Source organism: Orbicella faveolata, unplaced genomic scaffold (genome assembly GCF_042242905.1).
Source record: "Orbicella faveolata isolate gen_17 unplaced genomic scaffold, um_ofav_v1 contig_35, whole genome shotgun sequence".
In the NCBI taxonomy this organism is placed as follows: domain Eukaryota; kingdom Metazoa; phylum Cnidaria; class Anthozoa; order Scleractinia; family Merulinidae; genus Orbicella; species Orbicella faveolata.
In genome coordinates this window covers 7,254,238-7,267,500 of record NW_028301564.1, presented here as the reverse complement: position 1 = coordinate 7,267,500, position 13,263 = coordinate 7,254,238, and the positions used below count along the sequence as shown (strand labels likewise).

The following is a 13,263-nucleotide window of genomic DNA, read 5'->3' as shown; positions in this document are numbered from 1 at the left end:
GCGATGGTGATGCATTTCTCCATGGGGTCAAAGTCGGCTTTTTGTTTGAATTCTTGCCGGAACTTTTGACATCCCGCTTTGAGGAGTTTGACGTCCGACTCGCAGTAGGCTTCCATTTCTTCCCTTAGTACGAAATGGTAGTCGTTGTCGACTTTCTCTTGGTACCACTGTTCGAACTCGGCTTTCTTTTTGGCGGACATGCCGTCGGGATCGTACATGTCTCTCGGAGGCATGGGTCCTTCGTACGCTTGATTTTCTAGGGTGTTGAATTTGTGTGGGAAGAATCCTTTATGTAGTTCGGTGATTCCGAAGGTGGTGGGAAAGTTGGCCAGCGGGAACGGTAGAAAGCAGAGGGAATCTTTGAAAGTCAGTCTGTCGGATTTCAGGGACAGTATCTTGGTGCCTATGGGGATTTGGTCCGTGACTTCTCGATGGGCTGCGTAACAGTGTTGCAGGATGAACATCCCGTCGTAGCCTTTGAGATTGTGAAAGATGACGATGACGTTCCGATCCTTATTGTCCTGGTCGACGGTGAGGGATTCGAGGTGTTCGAACATGTCTGCGGTGCAGTTGCGCCCGTAGAAGGAGTAACATATCTCATCTTCGTCGTTTTCCAGGCAGAGTAGAATGGGGGTCTGATTCCCTTCGGCGTCGGTGATGGCTTCGTAGTCGCAGTACACTTGAAGGGGCGGGTCTTTGTCTACCCAGACGCTCGTGTCTGGATCGTTGGGTCCGGGTTCTTCGAAGGTTCGCCCGTTGACTTGGTCGCGGGGGACGAGTTTCTTTTTGGGCTCGTCTTCGTCTTCGGGTATGCGTTGGATGTAACAACGGTGCGTCTCCAGATAGACTTGTTTTTCACAGATGCGGCATTCGCCCCATCCGCACTTGTGACCCCGGGGACGCACTCCTCGCTTGTTCTTGGGTTTAAGCTCGTATACGTGACAACACTTCTCACACTTTTTGTAAGTGTTGCAGATGGAGGGGATGCTGAGACTCTGCCGTTGCAAGTGATCGTTGTAGCATCGGTCACCGAAGAATTGTCTGTGACACGATTGACAGATGGAGGTGGGTTCGGGAAACTTTCCGCGTGCTAGGGGTCGTTTTTTCTCGATGAAATCGGGACAGTCTTTTCGTTTGCAGGCGGGGCACCATTGACCGAGGCAGGGATGATGACGAAAGTCGTCGTGATCGTAGCCTCGATTGCATTCGTCGCAGAAGTAGGATTTGCTGAGGAATCCCTTGAACGAATTGCATCCGTCGTAGTGATCGTCTTCTTTGATGAGACGAATGATCTTATCCGAGGGTTCGGGTCCCACGTAGATGATCATGTGGGGTGGGTCGATGGACATGACTTTGAGCTGGTAGCCAGGTAAGGCGGCCTGAAACTTTTGCAGTTCGGGAATGCCGCAAGGTCCTTCGGGAACGTTGGCACGACGGTGTAGGTCTTTGGCCAATCGCTCTTGGACAGGATAACCCTGTTTGAGATTGTAGTAATCTTGGTCACGTGAATTCTCGTTCGCGTCTACCCAGGCTTTCATGGTGACGATGGCTCGGGCGCAGCAGAGAGTGTCTTTGTTTCGGATGGTCACGCGCGACCGTTTGACGATTCCACGCACGGCGGCGCAACTCGGCCTGTATCGTTTTGCTTTCCCGCTGCCACGACCCGGGGTACGTATGAAAGTGGTTTCCATGGTAAACGTGTCGTCGGGGGTGAATTCTTCATTGGAGTTGAGTTTGGCCGCGAGAGACTGGAGATAAGTGGTTAGTCTTTCACCCCCTTCTTCGAATTCTCGCACGGTGAAGGTGGTGGACTGAAAGGCGTGCGTGAATGCACGGGACTGCATGGTGAAATGGACCGTGGAGTTGGGTGTCAGGGTAGGATCCTGAGCGATTTGTTGCTCGATGGATCGTTGAAGGGCACGAGTCAATTCTTGACCTATATTGTCATCGCGAGTCAAGTCTCTGTTTTGTTTGAGCGTGGCTTCGAATCGTTGTTTGTGGAGGACGTTTCTCCAGTTACGTCGAGCGCCTATGGGTCTCAATTCAAATTCTAGAGGTGGTCTTGCACCACCTCCTGTTTGGATCATCATGGGGTCGAGAGCTGGATCAAATATCCATTCATCGTCGTCGTCGAAGGGGAAGGCTTCGTCGTGGGTTCGTCTGTTCTGCGAAGACAGTAAGGATACGAAAAATGTCACCAACATTGCTTTTTTATTTTTTAATTATGATACATGAGCATATGAGTGTCTAACTTCGATTTTTTGTTAGATACATGATTTAATGCGTTTCTAAGACTACATCCTAAATAGAGTATCTTTTTCTCTTGACGAATGTCGACATAATGCCCATAGTAAGCTACGTGATAAGGGCTATGCCCGTACAACGCTCTACAAACACTTAGATGACATTTCATCCTGCGTATTTCTATGTGTCCGTAACTCCATTGTCGTTTCAGTTCGCCATAATCTAATATTATTCTGTGAAGTAGACTCAGTTGTTTATTGTTCCTTCGATCGCGTATGCACTGCCAGGTTGCTAAGTCAATCACGTAACACTTTATTTCTTCTGGTAACTTATCCCAGTGACTCTGTAATAAAAATTGGTTATAATTCGTAATGGTCCGCGTGTTGTATTTGATAAAAGGTAGGATAGCACCAAGTTTTTTCTATGGGGACGCGTCTCTTTGCCCCCTTTATATCGTAACCTAAATACGTTTCTTTAGGTTTGTCGTAAATGTCAATGTAACAGCCCATTATTTTAGTATCTCTGAATCTGTCTTCTTTTTTCTTTTTTATGCAACATCCTGCATCACATAGAACACGGACAATCTTAATGTGTCCTAGACCCCATTGTTCTTTCAGTTTGCCGTATTGTACTATTTCCTTGAGAACACGTTGTAACTTTTTGTTTCTTCTACGCTCGAGTAGCATTTGATTCATGGTTAGGCGCATGATGTAATCTTGTAGTTCTGGAGGAAGCATATCCCAGATGCTCTACGAATGTAAAAGTCTTTTAACATCGTCTATTCTGTAATAGGCATGATTAAGTCCGTACCCTAGAAATACTTCGCATGTGTGTTGTGTTGTGTTGTGTTCGTGTGTGTAGAATCCGTACACGACCATGTGCTTATTTTTCATTCCTGGAACTTTCCCTTTGGGACAATGCTTTAGCAGGCATGTCTCTAGCTTGACTTTGATTGGACCTAGCCCCCAGGCTGCGCGTACATTGGCAAAGGCATGTATCTCGTTGCGCAGGGCTTTCCACATAGCACGTTTGCGTATGTCTAAGAGATACTGGACCTCTCTGAGGTGAAGGATGTATGACTGGATTTCGTGAGGTAGCCAATCCCAGTAACTCTATGAAAAGAAGGTGATGAAGTGAGTCTCAGTTGTCTAGGGAAGCTACGACTGTGCTTAGATAACAAGGCGTGTGACAGATCTCACAGTACAACTTTTCATGGACCACTCCCTTCACCAGCTGATCATCGAGTGCTTGTACGTAGCAATCGTAATGTGTGTAGTAACGACAGCACTTGGTACGAGCGCAGGTTTCGGTTCTAAGGATAACTTTATCACATAGGGTGCACGTTATATTATCCATTTTTAGATACTCACTGCTTCTTCTTCATGTTGATCCATGTGTTGGTTCATCTCCTCGTCAGTGATCTCAGTCATGATTCAGCGCTCAATACAAGTGAAGACACTCAGAGTGCCGTGAACGGGTCGGTCCGCTCGTTTTATAGTCAAGGCAAGATAGTGTCCAGTCTACGACCGGGGGGCGTGGTTGGGGGGGATACCCCCCTATCCCCTGGGTCTACTCAGACCACGTGACTTCTACTTGAGCTGCGATAGGTGGATGACTTGTTTAAAAAGCGGGGGTCAAGGCATTTCAGTTTTTGGACATGTCAGTTGAACCTAGACGCAGTCGTCGACTTCGAGGTCTGGCACCCGAAGAAGCGCTTATTCAACAAGTTTGCTTCATTTGTCAGAGAGATATCGACATCGGTTCCTTGACGCTATGTCAACACACTCCATGCTGCCATGTCTTCATGCACCGACGTTGCTACCAGGAGATGAGAAGACAAGTGCGAACCTGTGGCAACTGCCGACGCGTGATCGAGGATGATCAGACTGAGATCGTGCTGGAAACCGATGAGGAACTCGAGGATGATGATGATATCGATCCGTTCGTGTTACCGTCAGGTGCGAATGGCTTAACTAGATTTAGGCGAGAGTTGACTCGATATTGTGATCAGGATAGACCTAGACGCTGTCATCACGAGGGGTCGTATATGTGGGATGAATTGCCGTATGGCATCGACACCGACATTTGGCAACGTTATTATGACATGTTGGAAAATTTCGTGACTCTGTTTACGAATGAAACCATGCACGTGCACGGATGCGTGCGGCTCCCCGTAGAACCGACACGAGAGATCAGGAATGTTTTGTACCGTCTATTCATATTTAACACTCCTTACTCCACGTTTAACTTGATTCGAATTCTAAGGTTCAGACTCTTCTTTAGACGCGTGGAAGGACTAAGGAATATTGTGATTCAGCATCTATGCGTATTACCCTTTCCTGGAGGACCATCGATTTACAACGAGGACGGATTATGGAACTGACACTGTTTTTTCTTTTTTATAGTGTATGTACAACGTCAAAGAATTCTGGATGACATTTTGCATTTCAGAGACACAGGAAGACCCTTTGAGACGCACAATTCCTTGACGCGTTCGTGGAATCACTTGCGATTTCCCATTCCGGTCACGGTGTGGTTCCATTACTATCGCGAGTTGGTGAGCTTTGTGCTGAACTCAGAGGGGCGAAGCTCCCTGTACATTCACGGCACCGTGTTCCTGCCATTCAACGTGATTGCTGTCGATCACATACGCATGGAAGTGTATCGCATGTTTTATTTCAACACCCCTTATAGAGTGTACAATTTCATACCCAGACTTAGGTTTCGGTTGTTGTTCATATCTTCGACTGCGTACGTGGACCAAATAAGTGTCGAACGACTGTTTGTGACCTCCCATGTCTCTGATAGTCTGTACCACGATGGTATGACGTGTGAGTCTTGAAAAACAACAACAACAAAGAGTGTAACTTTTCTTTTAATGATGACAACAAAGAGTGTAACTTACAATTAAAAGTTTACAATTTCAAACGTTTCTTGGCTTGCATGATTTTCTTGACAACGCGTTCTGTCATGGTTTTACGTCCGGGTAATTTGTCGATGGCTTTGATCATCTTGGTGTCGGCTTTCCATTTGTCCTGTAAGTTCTTGGCCCGTGAATAGTCAATGTCGTGTTGTTTGGCCAGTTTGTCCAGACGGTTGATCCCGGGGTCTCCTCGTGCTAGACGTTTCTTCAGTTTGGTACCAGGTCCCATGTACTGATAACCGGGCCAATGAAACTCGATCCCAGTCTTGCCCAACCATTTTTGGATGTCGATCCCGTACCCGCGTTGACGACGTCGTCGTCTCATAGGAGGTGGTTTTTTCTTCTTAATCCGAGTCATATCTCAGTCTACGTCTTATCGGGGCGTCCCAATCTTCCCACCCTTCTCGTAACTTTTCGGCCTCTGTCTTCTTGGCCTTCTTATACTTTTTTGCCTTGCCTTTGGGACTGTAACCACCGTCGTCGTCGTCTTCAATACCGAGCGAACTCAGTAACTGCTTTCTTCCTGCAGAAAGGGCTGCCTTTTTCACACTCCCTTTTAAACTCTTGCGGGGTTTGGATTGAATGGTAGGTTTGGGCGTTTTCAGCTCCTTTTTAAGACCTGTCGTGTCAAGGGGTTCTTGTTTGATGATCACGGGGGGTGCTTGTTCTTTGTTGGCTCCCTTGAGGATCTGTTTCAACAGATTTTCGACGGGGGTGTCGACCATGCCTTCGGGTTGTGCCGTTCCTTGGTACGAGATAGGACCGCTTTTACCCGTCCGTATGCGTTTCACCAGTTTACTTTCTTCGGAGGCGATGGGTTTGGCCATCTTGACGGCCATGCTGTCAGGAATACGCTTGTCTTTCAAGATGATATGTTGTTCAGCGGCCAAACGACCCGCTTTGTCCAACAATGCATTCTCTGTAATCTGACCCTTGTAATAATCTTGCAATCGATTGAAATCTTGAACGGGTACCATCATGACTTCGTTCATACCTTCTGACTCAGGGACGTATCAGGAAACTCGGACAATTCTCTCAAGGCCGTCTCGTAACAGTCTTGCCAGTACCGTATGGATTCGTCTTTCTTTTCCAACTCGAGTTTGAGACTTTGAACGGTTTGCTTGCCTTTACCGCACTCACTGCATAACTCGATGCACCCACCGGGCGGTGTGGTATCTCGTTTCGTTTGACAGGTTTTGCAAAAGTCATCGAATTTTAAAGCCATGTACTCTTGATACAGGGCGTGGTACTTTCTCCCCCAGTACTCGGACGAGTCTTTCCATCGGGCTTCGCGTCGATTGGCATCTTGCAGCAGCTGCACGAGCTTAGGAATGGTCTCGTCTTCTCTCGGGGGAAAATTGGGTACGACGTCGATCCCTTCCAAAGGGTAACCGTCTTCACTACGTCCTTTCACCGTACACAACATGCTTTGAAACAACCGCGTAACCCGCTCCAGAACCCCGCACCGTTTTGACTCAAGAGACGCTCTCTTCGACGCTTCAGGGAGTTTTTGCGTCTACCCACTTCGCGCAAAACCTTTTTATGTCTTTTCAGTTTCCCATAAGTCGTGGCGTCGATGGGTATCCTCTTTTTCAGCAAATTGAAAACCATCTCACTGATGGCGTTGATCTGATCTTTGTCTGCGAATTGCAACATCCGTTGACGTTTGTTCCGATTGGCTTCTTTCAGGATGTCCGTCAAGAAACGGCGTTGTCGTCGTAACCGCTCCATCGTGGACTTATGCACACGAGTGGATTGACGTACTCCTTTTATCGTCGTCTTGAGGCCACCACATTGTCTCTGATTCCTTTTGCTGCTTGACCCGCTAATTTCAATGCCGCCGTCACAAAGGTAGGCGAGGGTCCCGATAAGAACATACTGGCTCCTTCGGCTATCTTGTCTACCAAGCGACGTTTGCGTCGTGCCAGTGCTCCACCCCTCTGTTTACGTCTTTTCTTGGGCTTTGGTTTATGTCTCATTCTTTGTCTCCTTCGGTATGCCATGGTGACGAGTGAGGTGTACGACGGATTGTACAATCTCTTTTATCGTCTTCGCGTAGCGGCTTCGAGTGCTTTCTTGGCACCGAAACCTGCCGCTCCTGACGCAGCACCCAAGGCCACCGCTTTACCTCCGGCTATCAGAGCGGGTATGAGAGCGGCTAATGGAAAAATACCACCCTTCTGTCTCTTACGCGTCATCTTCCTCTTCTTACCCCTCATCATCATCATCTTCTTACTCCTCCTTTTCAACGTTCTTCTACGTCCTACGTACATGATGTTTATGAGGTACAAGCGTCTATCACGTGTCACTTTTATAGCGGTACGTGATGAAATCGTGTGTCGTAGTCTAGAACGTATCGGTCGAACGTGGGAGGTGTGAAATCCGTCACCACGTCGTCCAACGTTTGCATCTTGGTCAAAAACCCATCCAATTCATCTACACCCACCAGCGCGTAGTTTCTCAGTTCGGTCAGCGTCTTTTCGTAGGTCGTGTAGGCGAACTTGGACATGTCCATCTTGAACGAATACTTCTTGAAATCGTTCCACCCTTTCAGTAAGGTGGCAAAAGCCGTCAATCCAATCGCTGCGTACCCGTCTTTCCACACGGATCCCAAGACGATACTCGCGGCTACACACAGTAAGGACAGTCCGTTGAGAATGGCGTTACACAATTTGTGATGATCAAACATCTGTCTTCGACACCACCAATACTTGTGATAGAAGGCATACAACCCGTCCAATCGTTTAAGCGAGTCCAACTCCACCACGGTTGTGAAAGGTTCATCCAATAGACAGACCGAAGTGCGGATACTTTTTTTCATCGTCGAGGGCGTCGTTTTTTCTTGCGTCTCAACAGGCGTCGTACCCCTCGACTCGCGGCTGCACTGGCTGCACCAAGGGCAGCGGCCCTTCCAACTCGGATTCCTGTTCTCGCGGCGCGTTTACCCAATGCTTTAGCCAATGCCAAGGCAGCACCTTTACTGACCGGTGCTAACGTTGACAGGGCACTTGTAATAGCACCACCCCACTGCTTTCTCCTTTTATTTCTACCTCTTCTCATGGTTGTTCTCTCAGTTACGTACACTGGTCGAATTGCGTGTGACGGTAGGACGTTGTCCGTTTTTATAGGTGGTCGTGATCGTGTTGGTGGTCGTGATACCTGCAATGCGACGACCTGCGGCCGTTTGTTGTTGTTGGTTCAAAATCTCTTCCAGTTGTTGCTGCATCTCAGCTTGGTTGAGAGTACGGTCTCCTCGCCTTCTTCTTCGACCCCCTCGAGAAGGAGGTGTGGAGTCGTCACTGCTACTACTTGCACCACCTCCACCTCCGCCTCCGCCTCCGCCTCCGCCGCCTCCACCGCCTCCACCGCCTCCACCTCTGCCTCTGCCTCTGCCTCTACCTCTGCCTCTACCGCCGCTCCCACTGGCGCTACTTCTTCTGCGGCTACCTGCATCACTGGACGACGTCGGCGTGTTTTGACGCGGGACGCGTCTAGGTCGTTTCCCTCCTCGGGTAGCTCTTACCAATGGTGTGGCGTCTGTTATTCGGGTTGAACCGACACCCACTGTGACGTTGGAGCGCGAGGGTCCTGGGACAGCACTACCGACACCCGCGGGGACGTTGGTCTGTGACGCGACCGCAGTGCCCAATCCGACTCGCGAGACATTGGGCAGGGGTGGTGTTGACAGTTCCGATCGCGGTGAAGGAACGGGAGTACTCGTTCGAAATGGGGACCCCAAAGGCGAATAATCGTCCAGAGCCGAAAGGTTGAACTCGTCACTGTCGATAGAGCTCATCTCTACTTTCTCTTGCTATCTTCTTCTCGGCGAGTTCTCGTTGTTTATGAACCAAATAATCGAAACCTTCCCCATTATATGCATTGATGATGGACCGTACTTGACGGTAACTCTCGCATTCGCTGACCTGTCTCATCGGTTCGTAGTCCAGCTCATTGGGATTCATGATGTATTTGAGCCTGTTTTTACACAGGTGAATGAATAGCGGAAACCACTCGACCTCGCTCCTCAACATGATGTAAACTGATGGCATCGTACGAATCCCTCGTCTTTTAACACTCGGCTGATGACGCGTTGATCGTCCTGACTGGCTGGATGAAGATCCAATAGCATGTAACCGTAAGGTCGATCCGTGACCTTTCGAAACGTGTCCAACACCTCCTGCCATTGCGTTGGAAACGATTGCAGTAATAGATTTCGTATCCCCAATTGATCCCTAGGGTTCTTGAAGGCCGCGATGTAATGCGCGTTTCGGGAAATGGTCTTGGCGAATTTTCCATTGGGGAATAGATCCTGACACAAGTAAATCACCGTGATGTTCCGATGATGCGAGTGTTTGGTGAAGAGATCCAACACGCGCTTGTCGTTGCCACCCTCGTCCATCAGATCGTCCAAGACCAACACACCCCCTCCAGGAAACCATTGGGGTAACTGGTCGCTGTCGGGTATGCCTTCGTGAAACTTGACCCCACCCTTCTTGAGCTTTTTGAATCCATCTTGCCACGAGCCGTAGCAGTAATGAATACTCTTGGGCGGTTCTCGGAACAAGTCGCCGTTCTCCAAGAGCAGTTTGGTGGTGAACACCGTCTTACCGCAGCCTGACGGGCCCGCTATCAACAAACTAGACGGCGTGTGAAATTGAAACGCTTTGCGTCGTTCCATGATCTCGAAAAAATGGTCCAGGGTCTCGAGACGCTCGGTGTTTTATCCAAACATCGTGGCCAGTGGGGTCTTGACGGCCGGGATGCGTTTCAATAGACTCAAGAGGGTGGTTCTACGATTGAAACAGATGGTTTTTTTCTTTGCATTTGAAGGTGCAGATCTCTTTTTTCTAGGTTTCTTGGCGAATTTTCTCAAGTCTCCGAACTTGTCTTCGTACCAATGCCTCTTTTTCATTCTTCTTTTCCTATCTTCATTCTCGGAAAGCATCGGCTTAGCGGGCGCGGGTCTTGGAGCCATTGGAGCAGGTTGAAGAGCAACTCTTCTTCTTGTGGGTCGTGGTTGTTTTTGTCGTACCATGTTTAAAGTACTAGGCTGAGGCGCTTTTTTTTTTTACCAGGTTTTCCGTAGCGTTTTTCTAAATTGGCTATCACGTCGTCCAAATATCTATGCCCTCTAAACTGTAGATCCATGAATGACTGCAACTCAAAAATGAACGCTTTTATTTTTCAAACAGCTTAATTTATAACAAATGACGCACTCCTCTAAAGGAACCGCACGTGTCCTGGTGACACGGGGTTTTACAAATCTTGCGCCAGGTCAACTCGTCTACGATCAAACGTTTCAACATCTGTCCTACTTTACGATCGTTCTCTACAAACTCGTTTTTCTTAAAACGACTCAAGAACGAGTTCATGTCACGACCTTCGGCTCGGTCGATCAGGAACATCAAGGCGTAGTCGCCGCAACTCTGACTGAACAGGGACTGTAAACTCTTGCCGTTGTAAATATGGTACTTGAAATGACGATCCAACCACGCTTGGAGAGGTTGGACGGTTCCGTATGCGTCCAACGGTAGAGCATAACTGTCCAGGATCTCGCACTTGTCCTTGTAGGCCCACAAAGCGATCCAATGCATGCCCGGTTTGTCGTGAGGGTCCGTGTTCACGATGTAAGCGGTCGGTCCTTCTTGAGTCAATGTCCTGGGGAGACGATCGCAAGGCACCGTCCCGTAAAAGACACAGCGTAGAGACGGATTCGTTCGTGCCAAATGATCCAATTGTAAATTATTCAAGGCTACTTTCTCCATTTTTTTCTTCTCTCTCATTGATACACGTCGTAGGTGACCACTCGGTTCTCGTTGACTTCCAGCAAGTTCTCGAATTCGGCGTATAACAAGACGGTCAGGTTTTCTCCCGGGTTAGCTCCAAAATCAATCATCACCCGCAGCTCGCCTGACTGCTTGGGGTTCAACACTGGACTGTCCAAACATCCGTTTGCTGTGTTGTCAAATACAAACAGGTTGCTTCTCTTGCCGTGACCCCAGTCCACTTTTCTTACCATGTTTCCTTTTCCACGACACAACGCTCCCGAGGCTTGTAGGAATCTGTAGTAGCCTCTCTGATCTTTTTCGTCCCCATCGTGATCGAGCTCCAAGGTCTCGTAGGGGTATTCTTCACCTCTCACCAATTGTTTGATGGAGGAGATATTGAATCTTCCAAAATTGAACGGACTCTCTGTGATAGTTCCATTGAAGGCAGCTTGTTTCAACAACACTACTACTAACCGATTAGGTAGCTGATTGTGGAAAGGATTGTTGCACTCGAAATGACGATCGTCGCTGGGATGAGAGTAGGTACGAATTTCTCCTCTGACCGTGGGGTAAGTGACCACTCTTCCACTTTTCATGTTAGACATGACTTCTCGGTACACCGAGGGAGTCACTCTCACTTGAGACAGGAACAATCTCACATTCACGTCGGGTTCGGTCAGTCTCAGAGAAGTGGCACCGCCCCATCTGATGGTCCACAGAGCGGGGTCATTGAAGTACATGTCTATCTGGATCTGCACGCCGGGTACCATTAACTTGCTGAGATGAAACACTTCCAGGTAAGGTTTGAACCTCAGAGTCACTCTCTTTCCACCGAGGAACTGGACTCGCGCATCTACCAAGTTCTTGAGATCTTGAGGTAGCGCTTTGTAATCATTGTGTGCTGGATTTAGCTTATTGGCAGTCAATTGATCTGCATCTCCGTCGTCGGGTACGCCGAGACAATTGTACCACCCATTGGGTGCCAGGATCGTTTCACCGTCGTCTCGGTCGTAGTTCAACAGCGCTTCTAGGTATGCTTTGTAGTGGTAAGTATCGGTCTGAGGGCTGATGAGAGTCCCATTCAATCTCACGTTGATCTGTTTGAAGAGGGTGTTGGCAATATTGTTGGCGAGTCCCATGACATCCGCAGCCAGCAGATTCGAAGCGTCACTTTTCTTGACACCCCATTCCACTTCAAAGAAACTCTCGTTCAAGTCGATAAAGTCTTCCTGAGGGTCGACTTGAAACGTTACCGGGTTGATGCCTGTATTGAACGGATTGATTCTCACCACTCGGCGAGACGCCATACTCAGATCCGTGGGAGGGACACTGAACATGTTCAGGCGAGGGTTACGAACCCCCGCCGACCTGGCATGAGCCACCATGTCCGTCATCGTCGTCGTCTACGTCGTTTCCTTCTCACAGCTGACTTTACCCAACGATAGTTTGGAAGTTTTGAGCGTGCGCGGAGGATCGAACCACCTTTATACGTACGTACCCCTCCAGGGATACGTCTCACACGTCTCGAGTAGATGGGAATCATAGTCCAAAGAGGTCTTTTCTCACTCTTTTGGACAACGCACGTTGGATCTCTTGCGTCGCTTTACGTTTCACGGCTCTGGTAGCTCCTCTCTTGACCCCTGCGAGTCCTCCTCTCCAATTGGGCTTTCTTCCTTTGCCGCCCGCATTTAAACCTTTCACACCCTCCATGGCCGCCTCGCTCAAAACGTCTCTTAGAATTTTAGGACCTCGTTTCTTGGCTTCTCTCCAGATGGGTCCGAATCCGTCTCCAGATTGCTTGATTTTATCAGGCTGAAATCGTACTAGGGTTCCACCGATCATTCTTTCTTGAAGTGTAACGTCACGATCGTATTGCCGCTACCAAACTTCACTAGTTTACCAGTTGTCTCAGCCACTTGCACCTCTATAATGTCTAGGACGTCTTTGCGCACGGGAATATATTGAATGTGGTAAGGTTCGAAATACTGAGTACCTTCACCTTTTCGAATCAAGTTGACCTCTCTCAGTAAATCCGTGACTTGATTCCCCACCACGCTACTTCCTCCCACGTCGGAGTACACAAACAGGGGACGCGAAGTGCTCCCCACCACGGCTTCAAACGCTTTGTTCAGGTTCAGAAAACGCCAATCGCAATAGATGCTGAGTTTCAAAAAACTGTCACCCGATGATTCTGTTGTGACTACCCAAAAAGCAGGTAATCCATCCGAGTCGTGTAAGTCCCCGATGATGCCAATGTCGGTAATTTCATCTTTGAAGAATTCGATCTGCAAGTTAGGTCCCAGTTCGTACGTACGTCCATTCTTAACG

General features: G+C 48.6%; 3 protein-coding genes across 3 annotated transcripts in view; all 3 read right to left on the bottom strand.

Moving 5' to 3' along the window:
- LOC110054059 (transient receptor potential cation channel subfamily M member-like 2) overlaps positions 1 to 13,263 on the bottom strand; it is a 78,559-nt gene that overhangs the window by 18,372 nt on the left and 46,924 nt on the right. The window lies entirely within an intron of this gene.
- Positions 8,837 to 10,101, bottom strand: LOC149102818 (uncharacterized). Its single transcript, XM_089272780.1, has one exon. The coding sequence runs from the start codon at positions 9,843 to 9,845 to the stop codon at positions 9,192 to 9,194; it is 654 nt and encodes a 217-aa protein (XP_089128906.1). The 5' UTR covers positions 9,846 to 10,101; the 3' UTR covers positions 8,837 to 9,191.
- Positions 10,858 to 12,342, bottom strand: LOC149102817 (uncharacterized protein F54H12.2-like). Its single transcript, XM_089272779.1, has one exon. The coding sequence runs from the start codon at positions 12,327 to 12,329 to the stop codon at positions 10,947 to 10,949; it is 1,383 nt and encodes a 460-aa protein (XP_089128905.1). The 5' UTR covers positions 12,330 to 12,342; the 3' UTR covers positions 10,858 to 10,946.

Excerpts from the sequence above, each read along its gene's own strand:
- LOC149102818 (XM_089272780.1), bottom strand. The coding sequence starts at position 9,845 with ATGGAACGACGCAAAGCGTTTCAATTTCACACGCCGTCTAGTTTGTTG.
- LOC149102817 (XM_089272779.1), bottom strand. The coding sequence starts at position 12,329 with ATGACGGACATGGTGGCTCATGCCAGGTCGGCGGGGGTTCGTAACCCT.